Source organism: Monodon monoceros, unplaced genomic scaffold (genome assembly GCF_005190385.1).
Source record: "Monodon monoceros isolate NGI ecotype Baffin Bay Population unplaced genomic scaffold, NGI_Narwhal_1 Super_Scaffold_13, whole genome shotgun sequence".
NCBI lineage: Eukaryota > Metazoa > Chordata > Mammalia > Artiodactyla > Monodontidae > Monodon > Monodon monoceros.
Window position 1 is genome coordinate 1825237 of NW_021703769.1, and position 22112 is coordinate 1847348.

Below are 22112 nucleotides of genomic sequence, written 5' to 3' on the forward strand. Positions count from 1 at the left end.
AGAAAGCACTGACCAGGACGAGACCAGGGGAGATCCCAATAACAGAGTCCTCAGGTGCAGATTAAAAGCAATCAGCCAGAGAAGTCGAAGCGCACCCCCAGATACCCACATGGGACGCCCCGTTCTAGGCCCCCACTACCAGCCCCCACCAAGGCACACCTGAGCCCCCTCCTCTACCATGAAGCTCCCCGGTCCTCTGCCTGCCTTCGAGTCTCTGCCTGTGATGGTGGCTGGTGACCCCCCTGCTCTGAACACACAGCCTCTGCTGGTTCCCACTGGCTGGTCTTCATTTATTTCCACATTACTGTTGGAAAAACTGGATGAGGGACTCTCTCTGTCCTTTGTTGCACAAGCACGTGTGGGTCAACAATGGTCTCAAATAAAAAAAAAAAAAGTCCCTGACCTGAGAAGCTCACATCTAGCGGTGCAGATAAACAAGGAGCATAATCAATTAGTACGTGACGCCGAATGTCTGCCAACTGGGTGTTGGCTAAATAAATTGTGGTACATTCCCACGACGGAACTGTTTAAAGCCAGAATATTTCGTGACGCTTGGAATGTTCACGATATACAGCAAAACGGAAAACAATCCAGTTTCTAAACTGTGTTCTTTAATATAACAACATGTTCGTGCAGGGAGATAAGACCAGAGGGATCTTTGACGAACGTGCTCATGGCAATCTCTGCGTGGCAGGCAAGATGGGAGACTGTGATGTTTTTCTTTGTGATTTTCTCTGTATCTCTCAAGTTTCCTCCAAAGATTATCACTTGATTAACAGAAGGTAAAATGCTACTTAAAAAAAGAAATAAGGTAACTGATGGGACTTTTTTTTCAGCCTTAATCACAATTTGGTTTCCTTCAAAAAAGATTCTGGAAACCTGGCTGGTCCATGGCCACCACTCCGTGGTCAGGTGACCCATGCATGCCCAAGTGCTCTGAGCCCAAAGGCCAACCGGCAGGGTTGCCATGGAAACAAACCCAGATGAAATATATATCTGCAGGGCCCTGGAACTGAGCAAGGGCTCCGTGACTTTCACTTCCTTCCTAGAAGACGAGAATGGGGCGGAGGCAGAAGGAACTCCTTTTTGAGACCTGGAGAGCTGCCTGGGGGAGGTGGCCTCCACTCACTGTCTGGGCACTTGGCGACACCTGCTGACCTGGGGGCCAGGCCCTGCCCTGGTGGCACCCTGCTTCTGCCCCCCTTGCCCATGTCCTGTGTCTCAGTCTCCCCCTTACACTTGAGGGTGCCCCTTCCCGAACCCTCCAGCAAGTGTTCAGTGGCCACACCACGTCTCGGGGTGTGAGCAGGGCCAGCCCCCCACGTGTCTGGGAAAGCGTGACCCTGGCATCAAGGTCCCCCTGATCCTCTCGCCTTCTCCAGTGGGGGCGGGTCTGGTCCACAGGCAGCTGTGAGCGCCCAGCAGCCGCAATGCCATGGCACAGCTGGGCTGCCCACAGGAGGGAGGGAGCGATTCAGCCGCGTTACCCAGCTAAACGCTCTGCCAGGACCCACTCACTGCAGCAGCATCGGTAGTAACCGGAGAGTTAAGTCTCGCCCCCATCACCTGGGCTGTGAGAACGAGCAGAAAATCATCCTTCTGGGGCTTTCTCTGGAGGCCTCGTTGGGCCTCTCCCCCTAGTAGAGAGGCCTGCATTTTTCTTAACGAAACTGAACATCACTCTGCATTTTCCTCTAAGAGGGCATGCTGTCTGCTGCCCGAGACGCCGGACATCCTTCATAAATCGCGCCAGCAGGAAGAGGGGGAGAAGGCAAACTCTTGGTTCTTCTGAGCAGTTCGTGTACAAACACTCATGCGCCTTAAAGGATTAATTTCACAAACCTTAAATTGCAGTTTAATTTGAAAACTCATTCAGCTCCATAATTGGCTTTCTGCTCAGATCGCTGAGGCTAAAGGTTTAAATTCTTAACATGCAGATGGCTTTCAAGTATCTGGCGCCACGTGTGCATCAGTCCGTGGCGTTAATCGCGGGGGCTCCGCCGGCCCAGAAATACAATAAATAAATAAACGGGGCCCACTAATCATCTATTCAAGAAAAAACTGCATTACATAGATGAAGGTTTCTTTGACCTCATTTGCAGCACGTAGATTTCTCTATTTAATATTTTAAAGCAACATTAATTGCAAAATGTATAATATAGGCCCTCACACAGTTACAAGGGGTTAGGGAAAGCACAAATTCCAACTAGAGTCCTTTTGTTAAAAAATAGTCAACACACTTGAAAGGCTTGAGAGATGCCATGAGACTGGTCAGGCTGCCTCTGGGCAGGAGGTGACACCACGAATCCCATTTCCAGCTGGAGAAGCCTGTCGGAAAGGGCGTGGGCCCATGGCTGCTGCAGACGGAAGGGGGCTCCAGTTATGAGGACGTAGCCCCGATGATCTTGAGCATGTGGCCCACAGGCCTCCTGGAGCCTGAGGATTGATAATGTGAACGCCTGTGACCCCACCCTGTTACCTCACCATTAACCAGTCAGAGAATTTTGCACGAGCTGATCACGTACCCTGGGACCGCCAACTCCCTTACCTGGCCTTTAAAAACGCTCTGCTGAAACCCTCTGGGGAGTGCGGGGTTTCTGAGCACAAGCCACCCGCTCTCCTTGTTTGGAGCTGTCTCAGTAAACACCTGCACTCCCCTTCACCACAACCGCGTGTCAGTAGATTGCACCGTGTGGGCGAGCGGACCCGAGTTTGGTTTGGTAACACCTGTCACTGGCTGTGTCCTTACTTGCCTGTTCTGTGCCTTCGTTCCCTCATCTCCAAAGTGCTTGTGTCACAGGACTGTCAGCTTTCAGTAGGTTATCCCACCGGGAGGCCTGAGGACAGTACCCAGCATCGGGAGGCCCTTGGTCAGTCCTGTGTTTCTGCGACGGCTGCATAATCAGAGCTGCCGCGGAAGGTGCGCCCCTTGCAGGGGGAGCCTGAGGCCTCCTGCAGAGACGTGGGGCCTCCCCACTGCCCCGAGCCAGCTTCAGGGGCTCAGGAAGAGCAGGGGGACAAGGCAGTCGGGGCTCACAAGCTTCAGGTCAGGGAGCCCAGTTGCTGTTTTTATTTATTTTTATTTTTTAAATTATTTATTTATTTATTTGGCTGCATTGGGTCTTCGTTGCTGCACACGGGCTTTTCTCTAGTTGTGGCGAGCGGGGGCTACTCTTCGTTGTGGTGTATGGGCTTCTCATCGCGGCGGCTTCTCTTGTTGCGGAGCACAGGCTCTAGGCACGTGGGCTTCTGCAGTTGTGGCTTGCGGGCTCTAGAGCTCAGACTCAGTAGTTGGGGCGGACGGGCTTAGTTGCTCCACGGCATGTGGGATCTTCCCGGACCAGGGCTTGAACCTGTGTCCCCTGCATTGGCAGGCGGATTCTTAATCACTGCACCACCAGGGAAGGCCCCCCAGCTGCTGTTTTTAATCTGTTGTTTCCTCTTCTCAAAGGAGCAGAACACAGCCTTTTATTTTATTCATTTTTAACATCTTTATTGGAGTATAATTGCTTTACAATGGTGTATTAGTTTTTGCTGTATAACAAAGTGAATCAGTTATATGTATACATATATCCCCATTCCCCTCCCTCTTGCGTCTCCCTCCCACCCTCCTTATCCCACCCCTCTAGGTGGTCACAAAGCACAGAGCTGATCTCCCTGTGCTATGCGGCTGCTTCCCACTAGCTATCGATTTTACATTTGGTACTGCATATGTGTCCATGCCACTCTCTCACTTCGTCCCAGCTTACCCCTCCCCCTCCCCGTGTCCTCAAGTCCATTCTCTACACCCGCATCTTTATTCCTGTCCTGCCCCTAGGTTCTTGAGAATCATTTTGTTTTAAGATTCCATATATATATGTTAGCGTACGGTATTCGTTTTTCTCCTTCTGACTTATTTCACTCAGAACTCAGCCTTTTAAGATGTGCTTGCACCCCGGAGGGTCACCCCGAGGGGCAGGAGGGCTCTTGCTTCTGATGAAGAAAACCGCCCTAGGGGAGGGCCTCCCAGGGTCTCAGCATCCACCCTGCAGTGCTGCCCCTGGATGCAGCTCTGAGAACAGGACTCGGGTCCAGGGTGAGTGGGCACCTGATGGGGAAGCCGGCACCTGGATGGGCTCCCCCTGCCCCTCGGGGCCCCACCTTCTCCTCTGGGGATGCCCTCTGCTGCTGGGTGCTGGCTGGTCAAGGCCTGGCTGTGGCCTCACCCTGGGTCGGCCCCTCCCCCTCTCCTCTCCTGTGCATCCTCCCTCCCGCCTCCCAGAAGCTTCCGGGAGCCAGCAGATCCCTGAGAAGCATGTGCACCCAACCCTCCCCATCAGCCCTGGGGACCAGAGCCCAGCCCAGGCTGGGAAACTGCCACTGTTCAGACGTGGCCAATGGGGAGCTCGTGATGATTCAGAAGAACGCATGTCTGAGGTCTAGCCTGGCCATCAGGGAGACCAGCAGGGTGGCCCGAGGGACGCTGGAACGTAACATAAAGGACAGCTGGTTTTAAGTGAGTCTTATGGTTCAATCTGAGGTTCAACCTGAAAATGTACTTGCTGGAGTTGGGAAAATGAACTAATATTTTGAGTAAGAACGTTTAACAATATTAATAAGTTAATACCCGTTAATATTAATAACACGATTAACGATAGCACAGGTGTCGGGAGCCTCAGGTGGGCGCCCTCAGCTGACTCCAGGAGGTGGGCGCTACCATTACTTCCATTTAACGATGAGACAGAGGGAGTAGCCGGCAGAGGCCCCGCCACGCCGCACGCTGGCCACATGGTGGCCGGCCGCCTGGATTCTGAGAAGCGTGGCTGAGTGCCACGCGATGCCACCTGCCAAGTGCACGGTCCACCTGGGGAGGACACAGGCGACAGCCAGGGTCTGAACACTTAACGCGCCGTCCCAACAGCCTTCGACTCCGCCCCACGTCAAGGCTTCCCATGGAGCCGCAGTCACCCAGGCAGTGCGGGGCTAGCAGAGGGACAGACACGCAGATCAATGGATAGAAGCAGAGAACCCAGGAACAAACCCACAAATAGGCCCAACTGATTGTTGACAAAAGTACAAACGCAACTCAATGAAAGCCGTTCCAACAAGCGGTGCAGGAGCACCCGGGCATCCGTGAGCAGAGAAATGACCCGGACGTGAAGTCTCACGACCTTTAGAACAAAGCCTACAGCATCTTCAGGACCCAGGGCCTGGGAAGAGTTCTCAATACTCAAGCCCAGTCCATCGACGGAAAGTGGAAAACTGGACTGCATCAAAATGAAAATCTCTTGCTCCCAAAGGACGCCACAAAGGGGATGAAAACACAAGTCCCGGAGGGGGAGAAAATACCTGCAAACTACATGTCCGACAAAGGGCTTGTATCTCGAATAAGTAAAGAATTCTCAAAACTCAGTGATTAAAAAAGCAAACTATTTAGAAAATGGACAAGAGACATGAAGAGCCATCTCATCGAGGAGGATGTGCGGATGGCAAACAAACACAGGATGAGATCTCCAAGGTCGTCAGCCATCAGGGAAATAGAAGTGAAAACCGGCATGAGATACGACTACCCCGCTCTGAACAGCTAAAGCAACACGACACCACCAAGTGCTGATGAGGGCGTGGAGAAGCCGGGCCACCCACGTGGTGGGACAGAAGACGGCACCGTCACTCCAGAAGAGTGCGTGGCCATCCCTCGCAGAGCTGACCCCTTGTTCCCTGTGCCACCCAGTGACTGCGTTCTTGGGTATCTGTCCCAGAGAAATGAAGACTTACATTCACGCAAAAGTCTGTATGGGGATGAAAGATCTTGGAGGTTTACTATGGCCCCAAACTGGGAACAACCCAAATGCCCTTCAAAGGGTGAACAAGGGCAACGCATCCACACCGCAGACTTCTCAGCAATGAAAAGAAATGAACTTTGGACACACACCACTTGGATGAATATCTAGAGGATTATGCTCAGTGGAAAAAGCCAGTCTCCAAAGGTAACACACCATTATGATTCCATTTATATGAACGTCTTAAAATGACAAAATCATAGAGACAAATGAGATCAATGATTGCAAGGGTTAGGGATGGCGGGTGGGTGGGGAGATGGCTGTGGCTCTGAAAGGGCAGCTTGAGGGTCCTTGTGATGGAACCGTTAGCGTCTTGACCGTGGAGGTCATGCGAAGCACACGTGATAAAACCGCACGCACCTGGAGACACGCGCACGCGCACACACACCTGCATGCAGGCAAGACTGCTGAAGTCTGAGTGAGGGCCAGGGCTTGCACCAATGTCACATCCTGGTGTGACCCTGCACGGCAGCTCTGCAAGATGTTACCACCGGGATAAACTGGGTGAAGGATCTGTGGGGTATCTCTGTACCATTTCTTAGAACTGCATGTGTATCCACAACTATGTCAAAATAAAAAGATTTCTTAAAAAGACATTTCTTCCAATGAGACCCCATGGGAAGCGCATCTAGGAGTCCATGGGGTGGCGATACCTGGGGAGCTGGCTCAAGTCTGTACAAAGCCTGGCCCGCCTGCCTCCTGCCCACCCAGGGGCCTGAGATACCTCTGTGGACCCCAGGCCCCAGCGGGCACCAGGCCACAATCCTCTTGAGCCTCCTCACGTCTCATTTCAGTGGGACCCTTCTTCTTGGGAACCCTAATTTTGGTTCCACTTTCTGGTGAACTTGAAATCAATGAAACTCCAATTCTTTATGGAAAACATCCCTATTACAGATAGATAATTCTTATAAATTATTACGAATCTGAACTTATGAACTCAGAGTCAATTTCAAAGCCAGGGAGAGAGGCCTTGGCAGAAACGACCGCTTACTTAAGACCCATTTTGCTGCACAGGGACGCACATCAGTTACCCTCCCATCATGACAGAGGGAGTGCATGGAAACAGCGAACGTGCTCATCCTGTGTGCAAAAACAGTCGCCCCTGCAGATGCAGCGTTTGCCCGGGGGTGTGGGATGGTCGCCTCAAGGGGGTGGGCAAGGCAGATTGGGGGGACACAGTACAGGGTGGGTGTCAAGGCGGGGCTCTGCAGAAATGGCAGAGTTTGGAAAGGCAGGGGTGACGTGTGCACAGGGAGCAAGCGGCGGGGCACCCACCCGAGAAAAGCTCCCGCGGTGAGACATTCAGAGCGGGGTCAGCGGACATGCTTCCCTTTCTGCTCTCATCTGGGGCATCGCGTGGAGTCTCCAAGGGGCTTGGTGGCCCCTGGCCAGTTCCATCCAGGATTTGGGACGAGACCAGGAGGGGACAGATGCTCCCGGGGGGAGGGGAGGGAATGCTGCTGTGACCGCCAGCTTCAGGGGGCCCCGTCTGGGTGGGGACCCAACACGGCGGCCACTACCCACACGTGGCACGTGGCTATTTCTACTAAATACAAGGAGAAATTTAGCTTCTCAGTTGTAGGAGCCACAGTCGTGTGTGAGCCCATTCAACCCAGCAAAGCCAGAGAGGATTTCATAAAACTGAGGGGCCTGGGGCTGGGAGAAGGACGTGGGGTGATGTGGGATTGGCCTGGGATCTGGCCCCAGTTGGCTTGCTGATGTCCCCATGTGAACTTCCCAAACCTTAGAAGGTTCCTATCCAGCTGAGTCAATACTAAACACACATTCCTATTTGTTTTCCATTAGAACGTGCCTCTGACACCCTTCATTAGCCTGTATCATTCCAGAAAATAATGACTAACTTCTGGCGGTAGTTTTTCCTTATCCCACAAAGGCACTGTGTAAAACCCTTCCATTATTGTAATTTACTGGTGTAAGGGAAGAAACTGGAGAGACTATTTCCAAGTCCCCGGGAGTCTCCTGCCTCGAGGATGCAGTGCCCGCTTTGTCTGGACATCAGGGTGAGCGAGGGCATCAAGCCAGGTCCAACGGGGCACCGTGCAGCTCCATCCCTGGCTTTGCACAAAGAGGCACGTCACTGTTCCCCTCTGAGGGTTGTTCCGGGAACAGAGGTGCAGCTGGGGGCCCCCAGGGGCTTCGAAAGTCAGCCAACATTTAGTGCAAAAGGTCCCAGAAAGGCTCAAAGTGTCTGGGGAATCAAGGACCAGTCAGGGACAACACCAGTCCTCAGCCTGCCCAGGCCACACCCAGCTATCCGAGGATGCTCCTATCAGGATTTCGAGGGGGAGACAGAGTAATTTGCTGCTTTCGTTATCCTAATGAGTAAAGGCAGTTACGCATTTGGGAAAACTGTCTCTATCGATCTATTTGAAAGTAAGATGCGGGAGGCTTGATTTGTGACATCCAGGCAGTTTTACAGAGCGTCCTGGGTCTTGGGGAGAGAGGACCCGCCGCTTCTGTTAACAAGAAAGCCCCTTCCCCAAGCCTGACACTCACTCCCCACCCTGATCCTTAAAGAGCTGGCTGTTGGCAGCCCTCATCTGTTTCCTTTGGCTGCTTGTAGCTAATATGGCCACCTGCCGCCTGCCCCTGCCCCTCAGGGGCCTGCAGGGCCCAGCTGCCCAGGGTTCCTGCAGAAATAATGTCATATCCCGTTCCCTTTGCTGACACCAGGCTGGCCCGAGCGTCCCAATTCTGAGAGACAATCAATCATAAACGCAATCCACCTTGTTGCAGCAGCAGCCCCAAGACGGAGCTAGGGGAGAAGGGTCGATAAATGTTTGCTTTCGCGGACCCCGCCTCCCCCCAAGCCGGACGCCCACTGACCCCTCCTCAGAGGCCCGGGAAGCTGGCCTCAGGTTGCCCGGCACCGCAGACCTTCCCCAGAGCTGGGAAGTTTTCCCAGGATGGGTGCCCGCCGGGGAGCCAGGGAGGGGCAGCCTCTAAGATGCAGGACACCCGGTTACACCTGACGGTCAGATCAACAAGCAATACCCTTTACTCTAAGTATGTTCCCGATACTCCTGCATAAAAATGATCCCTTGTTTCTCTGAAGTTCAAATGTAACCCGAGTCCTATATTTTAGCGGTAACTTCCGGCAGCCCCAGCAGGGACCTCAGCAGTGGTGCTTGACTCAGCTCCCCACTCGACCTGAGCTGAGCAGTTGTCCCAAGGACAACCCCGCCCCCAATCAGGAGACAGCGGGGCTGTGCTTCTCAAACGTAAGCAAGTGCAGAATCACCTGGGAGCTCGGCTGCTGGCCCCGGGGCCCCATCTGCAGCGTCTGAATCAGCAGGTGCGGCCACAAGCGATGCATTTGTGACGTGTTCCCAGCCGATGCTGCAGGTCCCTGAGCGGGGGTCCCAGCATCGGCTGGGGCTTCCCCCCACATCCACACCAAGGGGCCGGGGCGGCTTCCTCCACCTCCCCAGGCCCTGAGTCTAAAGGGGAGAGGGGGGTGCCCACTTCCTGGTCATGATGTCACCCAGAGGCCAGATGCTATAAAGTGGTCGTTACCATTTATGCTGGACAGGAGCCCACGGGAAGACAGGCTCTGGGTCAGCTCTGAGGGGAACCAAGGCCTCAGGCACTCGGCTCACCTCCTCGGGCTGGGGAGTCGGCCCTCTCACGGGCTTCCTGTTGTGCTTGTAATCAAACCCCAAGGGTGCCCAGGAGGCCTCAGGTGGCCGGCCTGCTCTCTGACCTGCCCCAGGACCTTTGCACATGCTCTTTCCACCCCTAGTTCCCTCCCAGCCCTTCTCTCAGTGCTGTTCCTTATCACGCATCGGCTCTTGGCCCACAGGGTGCCTCCGCAGAGGGACCTTCCCTGATCTACAGCCGGCCCCATGACCCAGTGCCCCATGGGTTTCCTTCTGAGCCTAATCATCACTGCAATAGCTTCATTCCCTGTTTTTGCTCTTTTGTCTGTGGTCCCTCTGGACCGTGAGGTCTGTGGAGCAGGGACCCCGCTCCCCAGTGCACGCAGTAGGTACTCGTAAACACCCGCTAAAATAAACGCGTCAGCGACGAGTCCCACGGTGCCCCCGCGGTGGCGGGGGCTGCGTGGCCCTCCCCTAGCGTGGGGCCCCTGCCCGCCCTCGGGGCCCGGGGCTCACCTGGCCTGGAGCCTTCGTCCACGGAGCCGTTGTACAGCTGGCTGAGGAACTCGGGGCGGTTGTCGTTCATGTCAATTACGTAGATGTACAGGTCGATGGGGTTCTCCACCTTGTTGCCATTCATGTCCACGGCGTGGGCTCGGAGCTGGAAAGCAGCACACGCCATCAGGGCCGGCGGCCGCCCAGTGGGGACACACCTGACTGGCCGCCTAAGAACAGCCGAAAGCAGCTTCCTTGGACCCACAGCGCTGGGACGGTGGTGACATAACAGCTCCGGGCCCCCCAAGGGGCAGCCCGGGGACACGTCATGAGCCTCGGCTCTCTGTGGAAATGGGGAAGGGTCCTGAGAGGGCAAAACCGGGTGTCCCATGGGAGCCTGAAACTGACCCGAGGGCCCACGCCGATGCCCACCCAGGACCCACTCAGACCGTCCCCACACTATTGACCATGAGAGTTCACGTCCACCTAGAGTAGCTACACAAAGGCCACTTGTGCCAACCAGGGCTGGGGGCTTAGACTCCTGCTGCTGAGAGGTCAGGCCTGGGAGAGACACATGGGGGCCTTGAACTTGGGGGTCCACTGTGAGGCCACCCTGCTGCCCATTCACACCCCGGCTTATCTGTTCTTGGGGCAGCAAAGAGGAAACGGGTCCAGGGGCCCTGGGGTGGAAGCCCCCACTCTGCTGGGGAAGGGGCTCCAGGGAACTGCATCTGGGAACGACTTGAAGGTACAAAGGGAAGAGACCTCCTCAACTCGGCCTGGAGCGTCCAGAGGGGCTGCTCAGACTCACCCCTTCACTTCTGGATTTCTTTTATTCACTCATTCACTCATTAATTCATTCCCTCAGTCAATATCTATCAAGGGCCCATCTGTGCCAGGCACTGGGCTGTACCCTAGACTATGGCTCAGTGGGACACGGGTCTGCCCTGGGGCTTCTCGTGTAGAAGGCAGACGGACCCTGAGAAGGAAAGGAAGCAGTACAGAACGTGTGTGACCACAGCGACCCGCTGGGGTGGGGAGGAGGCCAGGCAGGCCTCTCAGAGGAGATGACGTTGGAGCTGAGCCCTGGACAAGCAGCCAAGAGGACAGCAAGTGTGGAGGCCTCCCTGGGGCACGCAGAGTGGCTGAGCTCTGCAGGCAGCAGCGGGGGCTGGAGTAGGACCACTGGGGACCTGGGATTTAGACGGGAAAACCAAGTCTTGGCGAGTGGAAGGCACCTGCCTTGGGTCTCTCCAGCCAGAGTTGTGACTGTCACACAGCCATGTCCCGGACCCCATCTCTCTGTGGAAATCACGTTACCCTCCAAGCCGGACACACCAGACCTCAGGGTCTTTACACCAAGACAGCGCCAAGCCAAGGGTGGCCAGAAGAGCCTGTGCTCCAGGCCTCCGGGGGGAGGGGTCTCTGAGCAGGGGCCCCACCCACAGTTGTCCACGCCACCCCCTCAGTGCCCTGCACCCTGTGCTCTGCCAGCCTCAGGGGAGAGGCAGCGGTGCCCATCCTTGCCTGCAGGAGGGGCCTCGTGCTAACTGCAGCACGCCAGCCCCAGCCCGACAGCCCTGGGTGGAATTTTACCCTTGAAACAGTGTGTTTAGTGGGGAGCTCCAGGCTGGCTTCACAGACCAGGTGATCTGAGTCATCAGAAGGGGACAAATGAGCGCTGATTCCCGGGACCCGCAGCCCGCTAAGTGGTGTGGCTGCCCCCTTGCAGAGAGGCTTGAAGTATCGTGTTTAAACATCTCAGGATGCTGTGCGGTTGTTTCCACTAGCCACCCGCCCCAGCCGCCGTCAGTCCCCAGTTCCGGGAGCCCCGGTCTGCACCTGCCCTGCTGCGGAAGTCCTTCCCGCGGGCCACCAGGCCATCCTTCATCTTGTCAAGCGCAGCCAGGCGATAAGGCACTGAGCCAAAGGCTGAGACTTTTAAAAAGGGTAATTCTGAGCTAAACTTAAAGTTATCTTCTACCTAAAGTGACACTGCCGCTTGGGCCGCTACCCTCAGCAGCAGGAGCATCCCGAGTGGAGCCAATGACAGAAAGTGGCCGGTGCGGTTCTCCTCGCCCACAGCCCCCAAGTTTAAATAACATTCGATGGTGTCCGCTGGAAATCTCTAAGAGCGCCCCCAGCCCCGTCCATCTCTCAGGCTGCACACACAGCCGCCGGCTGGGGGACGGGGGTCTATCTTGGTGGTGGAGATAAGAAACGTCCTGCGACTTGCAAATCTGAGCATCGCACGCCAAGCGAATTCCCGTGATGCACTGTGGGTGCCTGCGGACCGTGTGCGGGACCCTGTTCTTTCCCCTTCCAGGTGCTCGCTCTTCGTGTCTTAATCGTGAGCCATTGGTTTCTTCCTGGGGCACGGGACCCGGAACATTCTATGTGGGCCCTGGAAGTGGCCTCACGTGGACTCTGGAGGCTGTCTTCCATCACCACCAGCCTCTGGCTCTCGCTGCGCCCTGGCTCGGGCTGGGGGTGCCCCCAGAACTCTACACGCACCGCCTTACCTCACAGCTCACAAGAACCCATGAGCTGGGTGCTGTCCGATCCCTATTTTAGAGACGGGGAAACGGAGGTGCAGGAAGATTAGCGAACTTGCCCAAGGTGACGGTATGCGGGAGAACCCGATAGCATGCCCTCTTACGGAGTCCTGAGAGAACCTTCTGGGGGGTCACCTTGCAGGGCAGTGACAGCTCGTCTGTCTCGTGTTGGTGGGCCTCCACGCGGTCGTCTCATGCTGACCCGTGTCCAGTTTACCAGCTCCCTCTCAGGTGGGAGGTCATCCCACCCACTCCACAGGCAAAGGTGCCGGTGGAACTGGGGTCGGGGGGAGCAGAGAGGATTCTAAAAGGGCCGCAAGGATGTGGGGCACTGGTCTCAGGAGTGAGGGCAGCGGGGCTCACCGTGTGATCAGGTCAGTCATGTGGCGGGATTGGCTTTTGTGGCAGGAAGACTGTCTGGGTGGACAGAGGTGGCCTCGTGGCCTCTAAAATCAGAGCACTTTTCCTGGCCAGCGGCAGGCGAGAGAGTCAGAGACTTGTGGTGCCATCAGGAGGTGGGAGCGGCCCCTGGCCAACAGCTGCAAGGAACTGGGGGCCTGTCTGCCTCCAGCTCTTCCCCTCAGTCTCTCAGTCAGCACGGACTCATTGGCAGGCGAGGGGAGCTGACCTTGACCTTGAGCCATGCCGTGAGCACTGTGGTGGCAGCACACAGCCCCCGTGGGGCGCCAACAGTCACGTTGAGTCGGTGTGTTTCCTGCCGCGAGGCTGGCTGAACACGTGTTGGCTGGATTGTCTCACTGATTCTGTGCACCCACCGTGGCGGTTAACGGTGGGCCGGGAACTCTGGAGACCCCAGACCACTGCCAGTTGGGTCTCCTTTCCCCAGACCTGGCTCCTGCCTTCCCAGCAGCGGGTCTGGGGGGTGCGGAAGGGGGCTCAGGGAGGCGTGTGGTGCCCTCGACATCGAGCAGCTCTTGGGGTGCCCGGAGCTGGGGATCCTCAGGAATGGACGTAACACTGGGTGCAGCTCTGGGCCGTTTGCGCCGAGGCGCAGATGGGGCCCTGGAGGCCCAGACAACCACAAGGTGGGGTCCTCAAGCCTCGGCCTTCCTGTCGATCCCACCTCAAAGGGGGCCACGAGCCTCATGGCCTTGTGTGACCCGCACAGTCACACGGGCCCTGTGTTCAGAAGGGCCTGCGTGTGGTTTAGTGCTCTGCCGTCACGGTCTTAAAATCCTTAGTAAGCTCGGAGGGGCCCCTGTTTCATTTTGTGTCGGACCCGGAAATTCTGTAGCTGTCCTGAACATAGGGAAGTAATCCACTGAGAGAGGAAACCCTCGTGGCTCAGAGGGGACTGCCCGCCCCCCAGGATGGGCTCCCGCAGGTGCACCTGCTTCTGACGGGACATCAGAAGTCCCTCAGGGGAGGCCACCGTTGCCAGTGACAGAATCAGCCTCCTCCCACCCACTCCCTCCCTTCTGCGAATGGGTTGTGAGCGTCCCCCAAGGGCTGGGCTCTGGTCTCGGGCCAGGGGATGTGGTGTGGACAAGCCTGACGGCTCCCTGCCCGCGTGGAGCCTTCCTTCTGGTCCAGGAGGTGGACAATTAACCCGAAACGAATAACCAGCAAACATGAGGCGCAGCAGAGCCTGTGGCCACACTTAGCACCTCGGGCTGGAGCCGAGCGAGCTCAGAGCCGGTCAGCAGGACGACACGGGCAGAAGGCTGTGAAGTCCATCCTCTCACGTGAACGTCTTTGTTTGTAAATTACAATCCAGGAACTGGGAGCTCCGACGTCTTGACGATAACCCCAAAGGCAGCCTTACCAGGGGCTGGGCTCCGTCCTAAATGCCTCTCGTGTGGTCATCCGTGAGTCCTCTCAACGGCACGCTGATGCAGCCTGGTCATCCGCCCCCTTCGCAGGAGAGAGCACCGAGGCCGGAGAGGTTAAGTGCCCAGGTCCCACCTGCTGGGGGCGGGGCTCCAGCCCGTGTGACGCCCGCAGGTGCAGACCCTCATCCTGCAAACAAGGATGCAGAGCCCGGAGAGGGGCCTGGCACCAGGGCGGAGGGCCACTCCCATGGGCCACCAGGCTGTGAGGCCAAGGAGGAAACGGGTGGACAGTCCCTTTCAGCTGAACTCTGAAGTCTCCACTTTCTCCTCCTTTCTCCCTCTCCACGCACAGCTCCGAGATGGAAACAGCAGTGCTGGCTTCAGAGCTGCCTTTCCGCTCTCAGAGAGGCAGGGACAGAAGGGCTGCAGGATGCATGTCTGGCCATCAGAGAGGCCGGGGATGGCACAGCAGCCTCTCGACCTCCCCGCCGACCATCAGAGCTCCTGGCAGGTCACGTGGATCCACGTCTTCCAGGTGGATCCAGTTCTACCAGTCGCTCCCCCGGTGTGTCCCAGACCCTCCCAGCATCACCCGGGAACGTGTTACAAGTGAAAATTCTCGGCCCACCCAGCCCCATGAAACAGACACTCTGGGGCGGTGCCCCACACGCCCCTGGGCTTTTCTGATACAAACTTGGGTTTGCCCTCCCCCCGCTCAGGGACCTGAGGCCATGGACACTCACGTGGTAGGAGGCTCGCTCCTCCCGGTCCATGGGCCGTGTGACATACATCCGGCCAGACATGGAGTCGATGCTGAAGACCTCCACCGGGGGCTGGTCGGCGCCCACGCCCGTGATGCTGTAGCGGATGGGGATGTCGCTGTCTTTGTCGGACCGGATCTGGAAGGAGGAGCAGGTGGAGGGGAGGGTCAGGCTGCAGTGTGAGCAGGGCCACGTTTATCCCACCTGCTGGCCACACACGTGGCCTCTCCCAGGTGCATCTGGGGCCACAGCCAATGCTTCGTCCACTCTGGGGACCGGAAGGGCAAGCAGAGGCCAGGGGTTTACTGAGAGCCACCGCTGCACATCTGGTGGCCCACCAGGTGACAGGGGAGGACAGGACACAATATTCCAAGAGGAGAGGGTGTGCAGTGAGCATGGCAGAGCCAATGACACCGACAGGAGAGCCTGCAAATGATGGTTTGAAGTGGCTGAGGACCCAGTGCAAACACCCAGCACAGCAAACCTCGACAAAGACAAGGGCAAGGGAACAGCACACTCCACGGAGGTCTGAGGGCAAAAGGTCGGGGCCAATACGCTTGTGCCCCCGAGCCGTCATCCGTGTAGGAGGGAACAGATATTTCTGGATGCGCAAAGATGCAGAAAATGTCCTGTGTTCTTGCGCCTTTGACAGAGGCCCTGAAGGGTGGGTCACAGCCAGGATCTCAAGAACGGGGGCTGCGACAGAAACGGCCCACGACCAGTATTTAGACACAGAAACTTAACTCTGAAAATTGCTGTCAATGTGGTTTTATGGAGCTGAGTACAAGCACAAAAAGTTTTTTTTTTTTTATAACAGAAACTGTATATTGTTGAAAAAACAATTTAATAATGCTTATCTGGGCCCCAAATCCAAAGTAAGTTAGCAAAGCCTGAGAGTTGGGGGAAGAAACGGAAAGAACAGAGAAAAATGCACGATTCTGTGTTTTATGTGGGGTGGGGTGGGGCTACACAGAAACAACATGTCACTTCTGACCAGATCATTAGACAAACATACGTCTTTGGGACACAGAAAGGACACCAGCAGAATTAAACAAAGACGTACGTCTTTCATTTAGATGAAGCCAAGACTCTTGTCACATAAAGGGCAGTTAATAATCATAGACACCGTGAAACACTTGTCCGAAAGTGGGAAACTGTAAATAAGCCACAAGGATGTGAAAGGAATAACTGAAGGGGTCAAATTAAGATTAGCATGAAACTCTGAATACACCTTTAGAAAACACAACTTTTAAAAATCAAAGCCCAGGGCACCATGGCAACATTTTATAATCAAATGGACCACGACGAAAACCTTGAATTGCACAAGGCAAAACTGACCAGGACATTTTATTAGAATAATGCAATTAAAATTTAACGATAATTTTAAAGAGACATTTTAGAAAACATTCTGAAGTAACCACAGGTTAAGGAATCAAAACTACATTTAGAGGTGATTTAAAAATAGTAATGACTAGGAGACGATTACACAGTGAAACCCAAGGAATTTGGCCAGAGATTGAATCAAAGCAAACCCTTAACTTCAAATGTTTTCATCATTAAAGTAGAATTACAGTGAATGAACTGAGCATTTAGCTCCAGAAGGAAAGGAATGACAAAGCAGGATGTGGCAAACACCCAAGTAACTGATTAAGACGAATGCAGAAATTTCTAAATCTGAAAACAGAAAAATTGGAAGAACTGATAAATAGATTCAAGAGCTGTACTTCGGAGAAAAACCCACAAGAAAATAGATGTACCTTTGGCAAATTTAAGAGAAAAAAATAAGACTTAAAAGAACATTTTATTCTTTATATTTTATGTTAGCCAAGTCGAAAATCTTGACAAAACTGTTTATTTTTTGAGAAAATATAAAATTTCAAACTCAGCTAGAAAGAAGAGCAAACGTGAAGAGACCACTATTTCTTTAGGAAATTCCTCCGCAAAGGGCTCCAGGGTCAGGTGAGCTTACCTAGGAGGTGTTTGAAAGTTTTCCAGAGCAGAGGACACAAGAGAAAAAGCAATCCCCCTGGTTTTACAAATCCTCCTTGGATACCATTCTCCTCCTGAGAGCACAAAGTAAGGTAACTGCAAACCAATCCCACACAGAGACGGAGATGTTACGGTCAGAACTGAAATACCAGCAGGTGGGGTTCAACCTGCACTAGAGCCGCCATCATCACATCCAAACGGGAGGGCTCAGGTGTGACCTGAGGGTGAGTCCTTGTTAGAAGCTCCAGCAGAGCAAACCTCCACAGAGCCTGTATGGTCCTGTTTCTGCTACACTTTTGTAAACGGTCAGGCCACGTTAAATGAGACCAGATTCATTTTGCAAACAAATCGGTCTTACCATGATTACCTTTGGTAGGAATGTGGCTGACTGTAGAGAGAAAACTTAGGTTTTGGTAGAAAGCTGTACATTGAGATTCTAGTCCTGTTTGTTGTCTTTGAGGTTTTATTTTCTACCTGTAACTGGACTGGATCCGCGTTCTTCTAGTTTCCTCAAATATCTGGCCGCGCTTCTCCAAACCAACGTTTCTAATGTTCTCCTGCCTGCCCCCGCCCCCCCCCTTTTTTGGTCACGCCTCACAGTATGCAAGACCTTGGTTCCCCGAGCAGGGATCGAACCCACGCCCTTGGCAGTGAAAGCGCCGAGTCTTAACCACTGGACCACCAGGGAAGCCCCTTCTCCTGTCTTTCTGACTTGGAATCACTAAGAACAAAACTGCCCTTTCCCCAAAGCCCTGCAAACTAAGGCTGGATGACTGGGTATGAACTTCAGAGAAGCCCCCGAAACAGCTCATGTACCGACAGCCTGCCTGCCTGTTGCCATGCCGACGTTCAGAAAGTTCCCTGGAACTTCAATGACCTCTTCAGAGGCAACCAGACTGCAGACGCTGCTGTGAGATCACCAACCAGAAATCTTCTCGACTGGCTGCCCCCAGGACTCAGAAACGGGTTTAGAGCCTGTTCCAACCATTAACTTTGTTTTTCTTTTCCTTCCATGGAAATGCCTCATATTACACACCTGACTGTTTGCATCCTGTAGAGCCATCCTGCAACCCTGCCTCCTGAAATGAGACTACTGCTACCTGAACTGAGAGATGGGTTCAGTGAGATGGAGCAACCCGCCAGCCCAGCTGCTTGGCTGCGAAACTGCTTGGGGGAGTGTCAAAGGCGGGGATGAAGGTTAGCGAGACGCCACCCCCAAACATGCCCCTGGGTGTAGCGACCGTTTTCAGCTGCAGGCCCTTGAGAACCAGCAGGTACAGGAGGAGTTTTCTCTGCGCTCCCTCATCTGCCTGGAGACAGAGACTCAAGGAGGCTCAGGTGTCAAAGGTCCCCTCCCCCCACGGTGGGGTTATCACCTGAGGAGGGTTATTGCCTCTAGTCTTGGGAGGGGGGCTAGAAGAGACAAGCACACCCAGGCCGACCTGCCACACGACCACACCTCCCATCCCTCCTCCAAGGGGCCATCATCTTTCCTACAAGTCACTTCCTCTCCCCTGAGAGGCCTACATTCCCCTCCCCTTTTCCTCTTAGACTTGAATTCTCAGCCATCTTGGGGAGCTACTCATTTTCCCTGGGTCCCCCATGTATGCATGACGCACTCATGCTGCTTGTTCTCTTGTTAATCTCTTATTACGGGGGTCTCAGCCAGGAACTCAGAAGGGGCGAGAGAAATTCACTTTTCCTCCCCCTACACGCCTAAGTGGGATTTATCTCAGAAACTAAGGGTGGCTTTTTCTCGGGCAACTTATTTCTGTAGCCCAATGATCATCACAGGCTGGTCTCCACGGAGGCTCCACAGAGATTTGATAATGAACATCCTTTCCAAATGAACCTGGACCATAGAACAAGCCGTTCCCCAGAAAACGCCACTTCCGAGAAAATTCGGTCCAATAGAGGACACCTTTCCTAAACCAGCATTTACTGTTCACACACCAGAGTCGACCCCCCCAGGTCATGAGCGTGGGGGCAGGGACCCCAGCCGCCCCAACGGCCTCTTACCTCCTTCGCGACAGGACGGGGAAGAGAAAATATCAGGAACCGATGGTCCGAAGGAGGCGACGCTTTCATCCCACAGGCATCATGGAGGTCAGCGCGACCTGGTCTGCTTGGGGGCCGACGTGGGCCTCCGAGAGGAGCCACGCGCGCGCACGCACGCACGCACACGCACGCGCACGCACTGTCCGTGACGGCGCCTTCGCTCCGGCTTCCCCAGCTCCGCCCACCTCCCTCTCCTACCGTCGCGTCCGGTTCTCCTGGTCCTTGTCCGGCCTGAGCAAGACCACTGAGAATGGCCGGGCCGGACGCCCCCCACGGGTCACTGGGCCGGGGCACCGCCCGCCTTCTGCCTGGATTGAGGGGGGTGTGGGAGCCCGTACGGCCCTGCAGAGATTGGGGGAGCGGGGGACACACCCGGCCCACGCAGTGTGCTTCCCCACCCCGCCCTCTCCGGGCCAGGCTGCCCGTCCTTCACAGGGAAGTTAGTGATGAAACGGAGGAAAAGAACCCGCTACACATTTCAAGATTTTATTTTTTGCAAAGAAATCTCATTACATCCTGACCGTCGAGCCGCGTTCCCTTAATTCTCCAGGTGCCGTTTGGCGGCGCCTTCTGAAATACGCACAGGGTGCCCTGAATTCTCCCACAGTTTACCGTATTAAGAAGAAATACTGTGCAGATGAATTCACCAGATCAGGGGAGAGCAGTTTCCCTTGATTTGTGTCTGGAAAATGAGAAAAACATCACAGCAGCGTCCGGAAGGACCGTGAATAAAGAGTGGAGGCGGGCATTTCCATCACCCATCTCACTTTTATGACGCCACCGAGAATTATGCTCCTTTGCATTTGTTACTAAAGGACAGAACAGATGGTAAAAGGTTAGTTTAAAGTGATGTCGACATTAAAATAACGTACGGTACCTGGCCATTGTGTTCGCCAGGGACCTCGCTCGGAAGGCTGGATCCATCCTTAGGAAACGCTGGATGAAATGCAGGATTCTGGCAGGATCTCCCCCAAGGAGAAGGTATTTGCCTAATTTCGAATAAACTTGAAACTTGGAGAAAAGTCACCATGTGTGGTTTTGAATTGCAAACGCCCTGGAGGTTTATTCCCAAAGAATTGAAGGGGAGGAGAATCCCACTGGACCTGCAGAGAAAAACCTGCCTCAGGACAGGCAGAGACCCAGTCAGCCCAGGGGACACCGTCAGTGCAGGCTGGGCCCCTGGTGTTTCAACAACGTCTTCACTTGGCCCACGTGGCCTGTGCTGTGTGCCAGGCCCCATCACGCTGGACAGACACAGCCCTGCCCTCACGCGGTTCATGGACCAGAGGAATTAGATCTAAAAAAGTGACAGCCTCTCAGTGCAGTATAAAGTGACAATTATAAAATGGGGGAAGAAAAGGGTCTGTGAGAGATCCTGATGTAAGGACTTGGGGGGCAAAGAGAATTTTCAAGAATGTCCAGTTAAACTTGAGTGTTTGGTCTTGTCCACCACCATTCATGGACATGCATGTACATACACGTACACAGAAACACGCATATGCACATAAAACAGACATGTAAACACACCCAAACACACACACCTGCACACATACATATAAGCATACACACGTGTGCACATGCGTGCACACGACTGGATCTCCCCTCCTTTTGCTCTAAGTCTCTTGGAAGGCGATGGCTATTCTGCATCTTAATGGCTTTGCCACGCCACTAATAAGGCCTCCCTGACCCTGTCCCCACGTTTTAAAAGATGCTCTCAAAACCCTCAGGATCAAGTTCTTCCACAAGGATGTAATTCTTCGGTGAAGTATTGTAGTGCTTTCTCCTTGTATGATATTAAACCCAGAGACCTTCCCAGGAAAACAGGTTGCAGACTCTCATTTTTGTTATGTTTTGGGAGTCTTGAGCTGCCTGCAGCAGAGGGAGAAGCTCTGAGTCGTGGCAGCAGACGCTTTGCCCCCACCCACCCCGCGCTGGCCAGGACGCAGGCAGGCATATCTACGCTTGGCCGTGACTGCGGCCGGCCAGGAGGCCGCGGCCAATTTTCCTTATAATCCGACTCTCACCAGAGCCAGAGTTAAGAGCACTCCTTCACCTTAAATGTACTTGCGGCTTCCCCGCGGCCTCAGCCGGTCCTCACGGCCCTCACGTTGGCCCGCGACGCTGGGGCTTCTAGATTTTCATGCTGACAGAGAATCAGGGTTTTCTCAGGTTTTGTGTCCGTCATCCCGTCTGCTCTGCAGGGACGGCTCGCCTGTCCACCCCGCCCCCCCAACTGTTGAGCACTAACGCTGCCCCACACCCTCCTCTGGGCCCTAGGAACACGAACATGCTGTCTGTCCCCACGGATGGCAGGTGCAGGCCTGGCACGGTGAACACAGTAGGTGCTCAATCTCCCTCTTCCCTGAGCCCCGAGGGAGGAGGCTGAGGGAAGGGGGGGCCCCCGAGGGGGCGGCAAGTGGTTGAAGATCCCAGGTGGGAGGGAGACGGTCCACCCAGCCCTGTGGCTACTGTCTGGGGGCAAAGAAACAGCCGCGAAATAGGGAGGGGGGAGAGAAGAGAGGTGGTCACCCCTCCCCAGGTGAAAACCCGGAGCAAAAGAAGGAGGAGGGGGACCACCCCCGGGTGCCTGCAGAGGCTTCTGGGGGCCCTGGGGGGCTGGGGAGGGAGTCAGAAGGGTTCTGCTCTAGAGACTCAGTGGAAACCCGAGGGGTGTGGTGTCACCTGGCCCCCAGGCCTCCGGCAGGAGAGGAAGGAGGCTTGGGGAGGGGCTGGCCCCTGGGAGGGGTGAGCTGATGGGAGCAACAGCAGGACGGCCCGTCCTTGGCCTGCTCTTCACTGTGTTTATCTTGGGCTTATTTGCCCAAATTAGGGTTTCCCTCCTTACGTGTCCTTAGCTTACGCCTCGAAAGCCTGAAGCTGGCACCGAGCTCCCCTGTGAAGAGGAGGGTTCCAGGAATCTCCACCCCACACCCCTGCAACTCCTTAAGGGACAATGAAAGAAAAGTCCCAGAATGTCGGCCCCGCTGACGATTCGGTCCTGCCCCTTCTGCAGATAGGGAGA

The 22112-nt window shown here is 54.9% G+C and overlaps 1 protein-coding gene across 2 annotated transcripts in view; it reads right to left on the reverse strand.

The window, feature by feature from the left end:
• The window catches only part of CDH4 (cadherin 4), a 558830-nt gene that overhangs the window by 59116 nt on the left and 477602 nt on the right, over positions 1–22112 (reverse strand). For both annotated transcript variants that reach the window (XM_029219930.1, XM_029219931.1), the window contains 2 exons: positions 15026–15181; positions 9956–10100 (listed from right to left, as the gene is read on the reverse strand). In XM_029219930.1, the coding sequence (XP_029075763.1) occupies positions 9956–10100; positions 15026–15181 (301 nt within the window). The remainder of the gene's footprint in view (positions 1–9955; positions 10101–15025; positions 15182–22112) is intronic.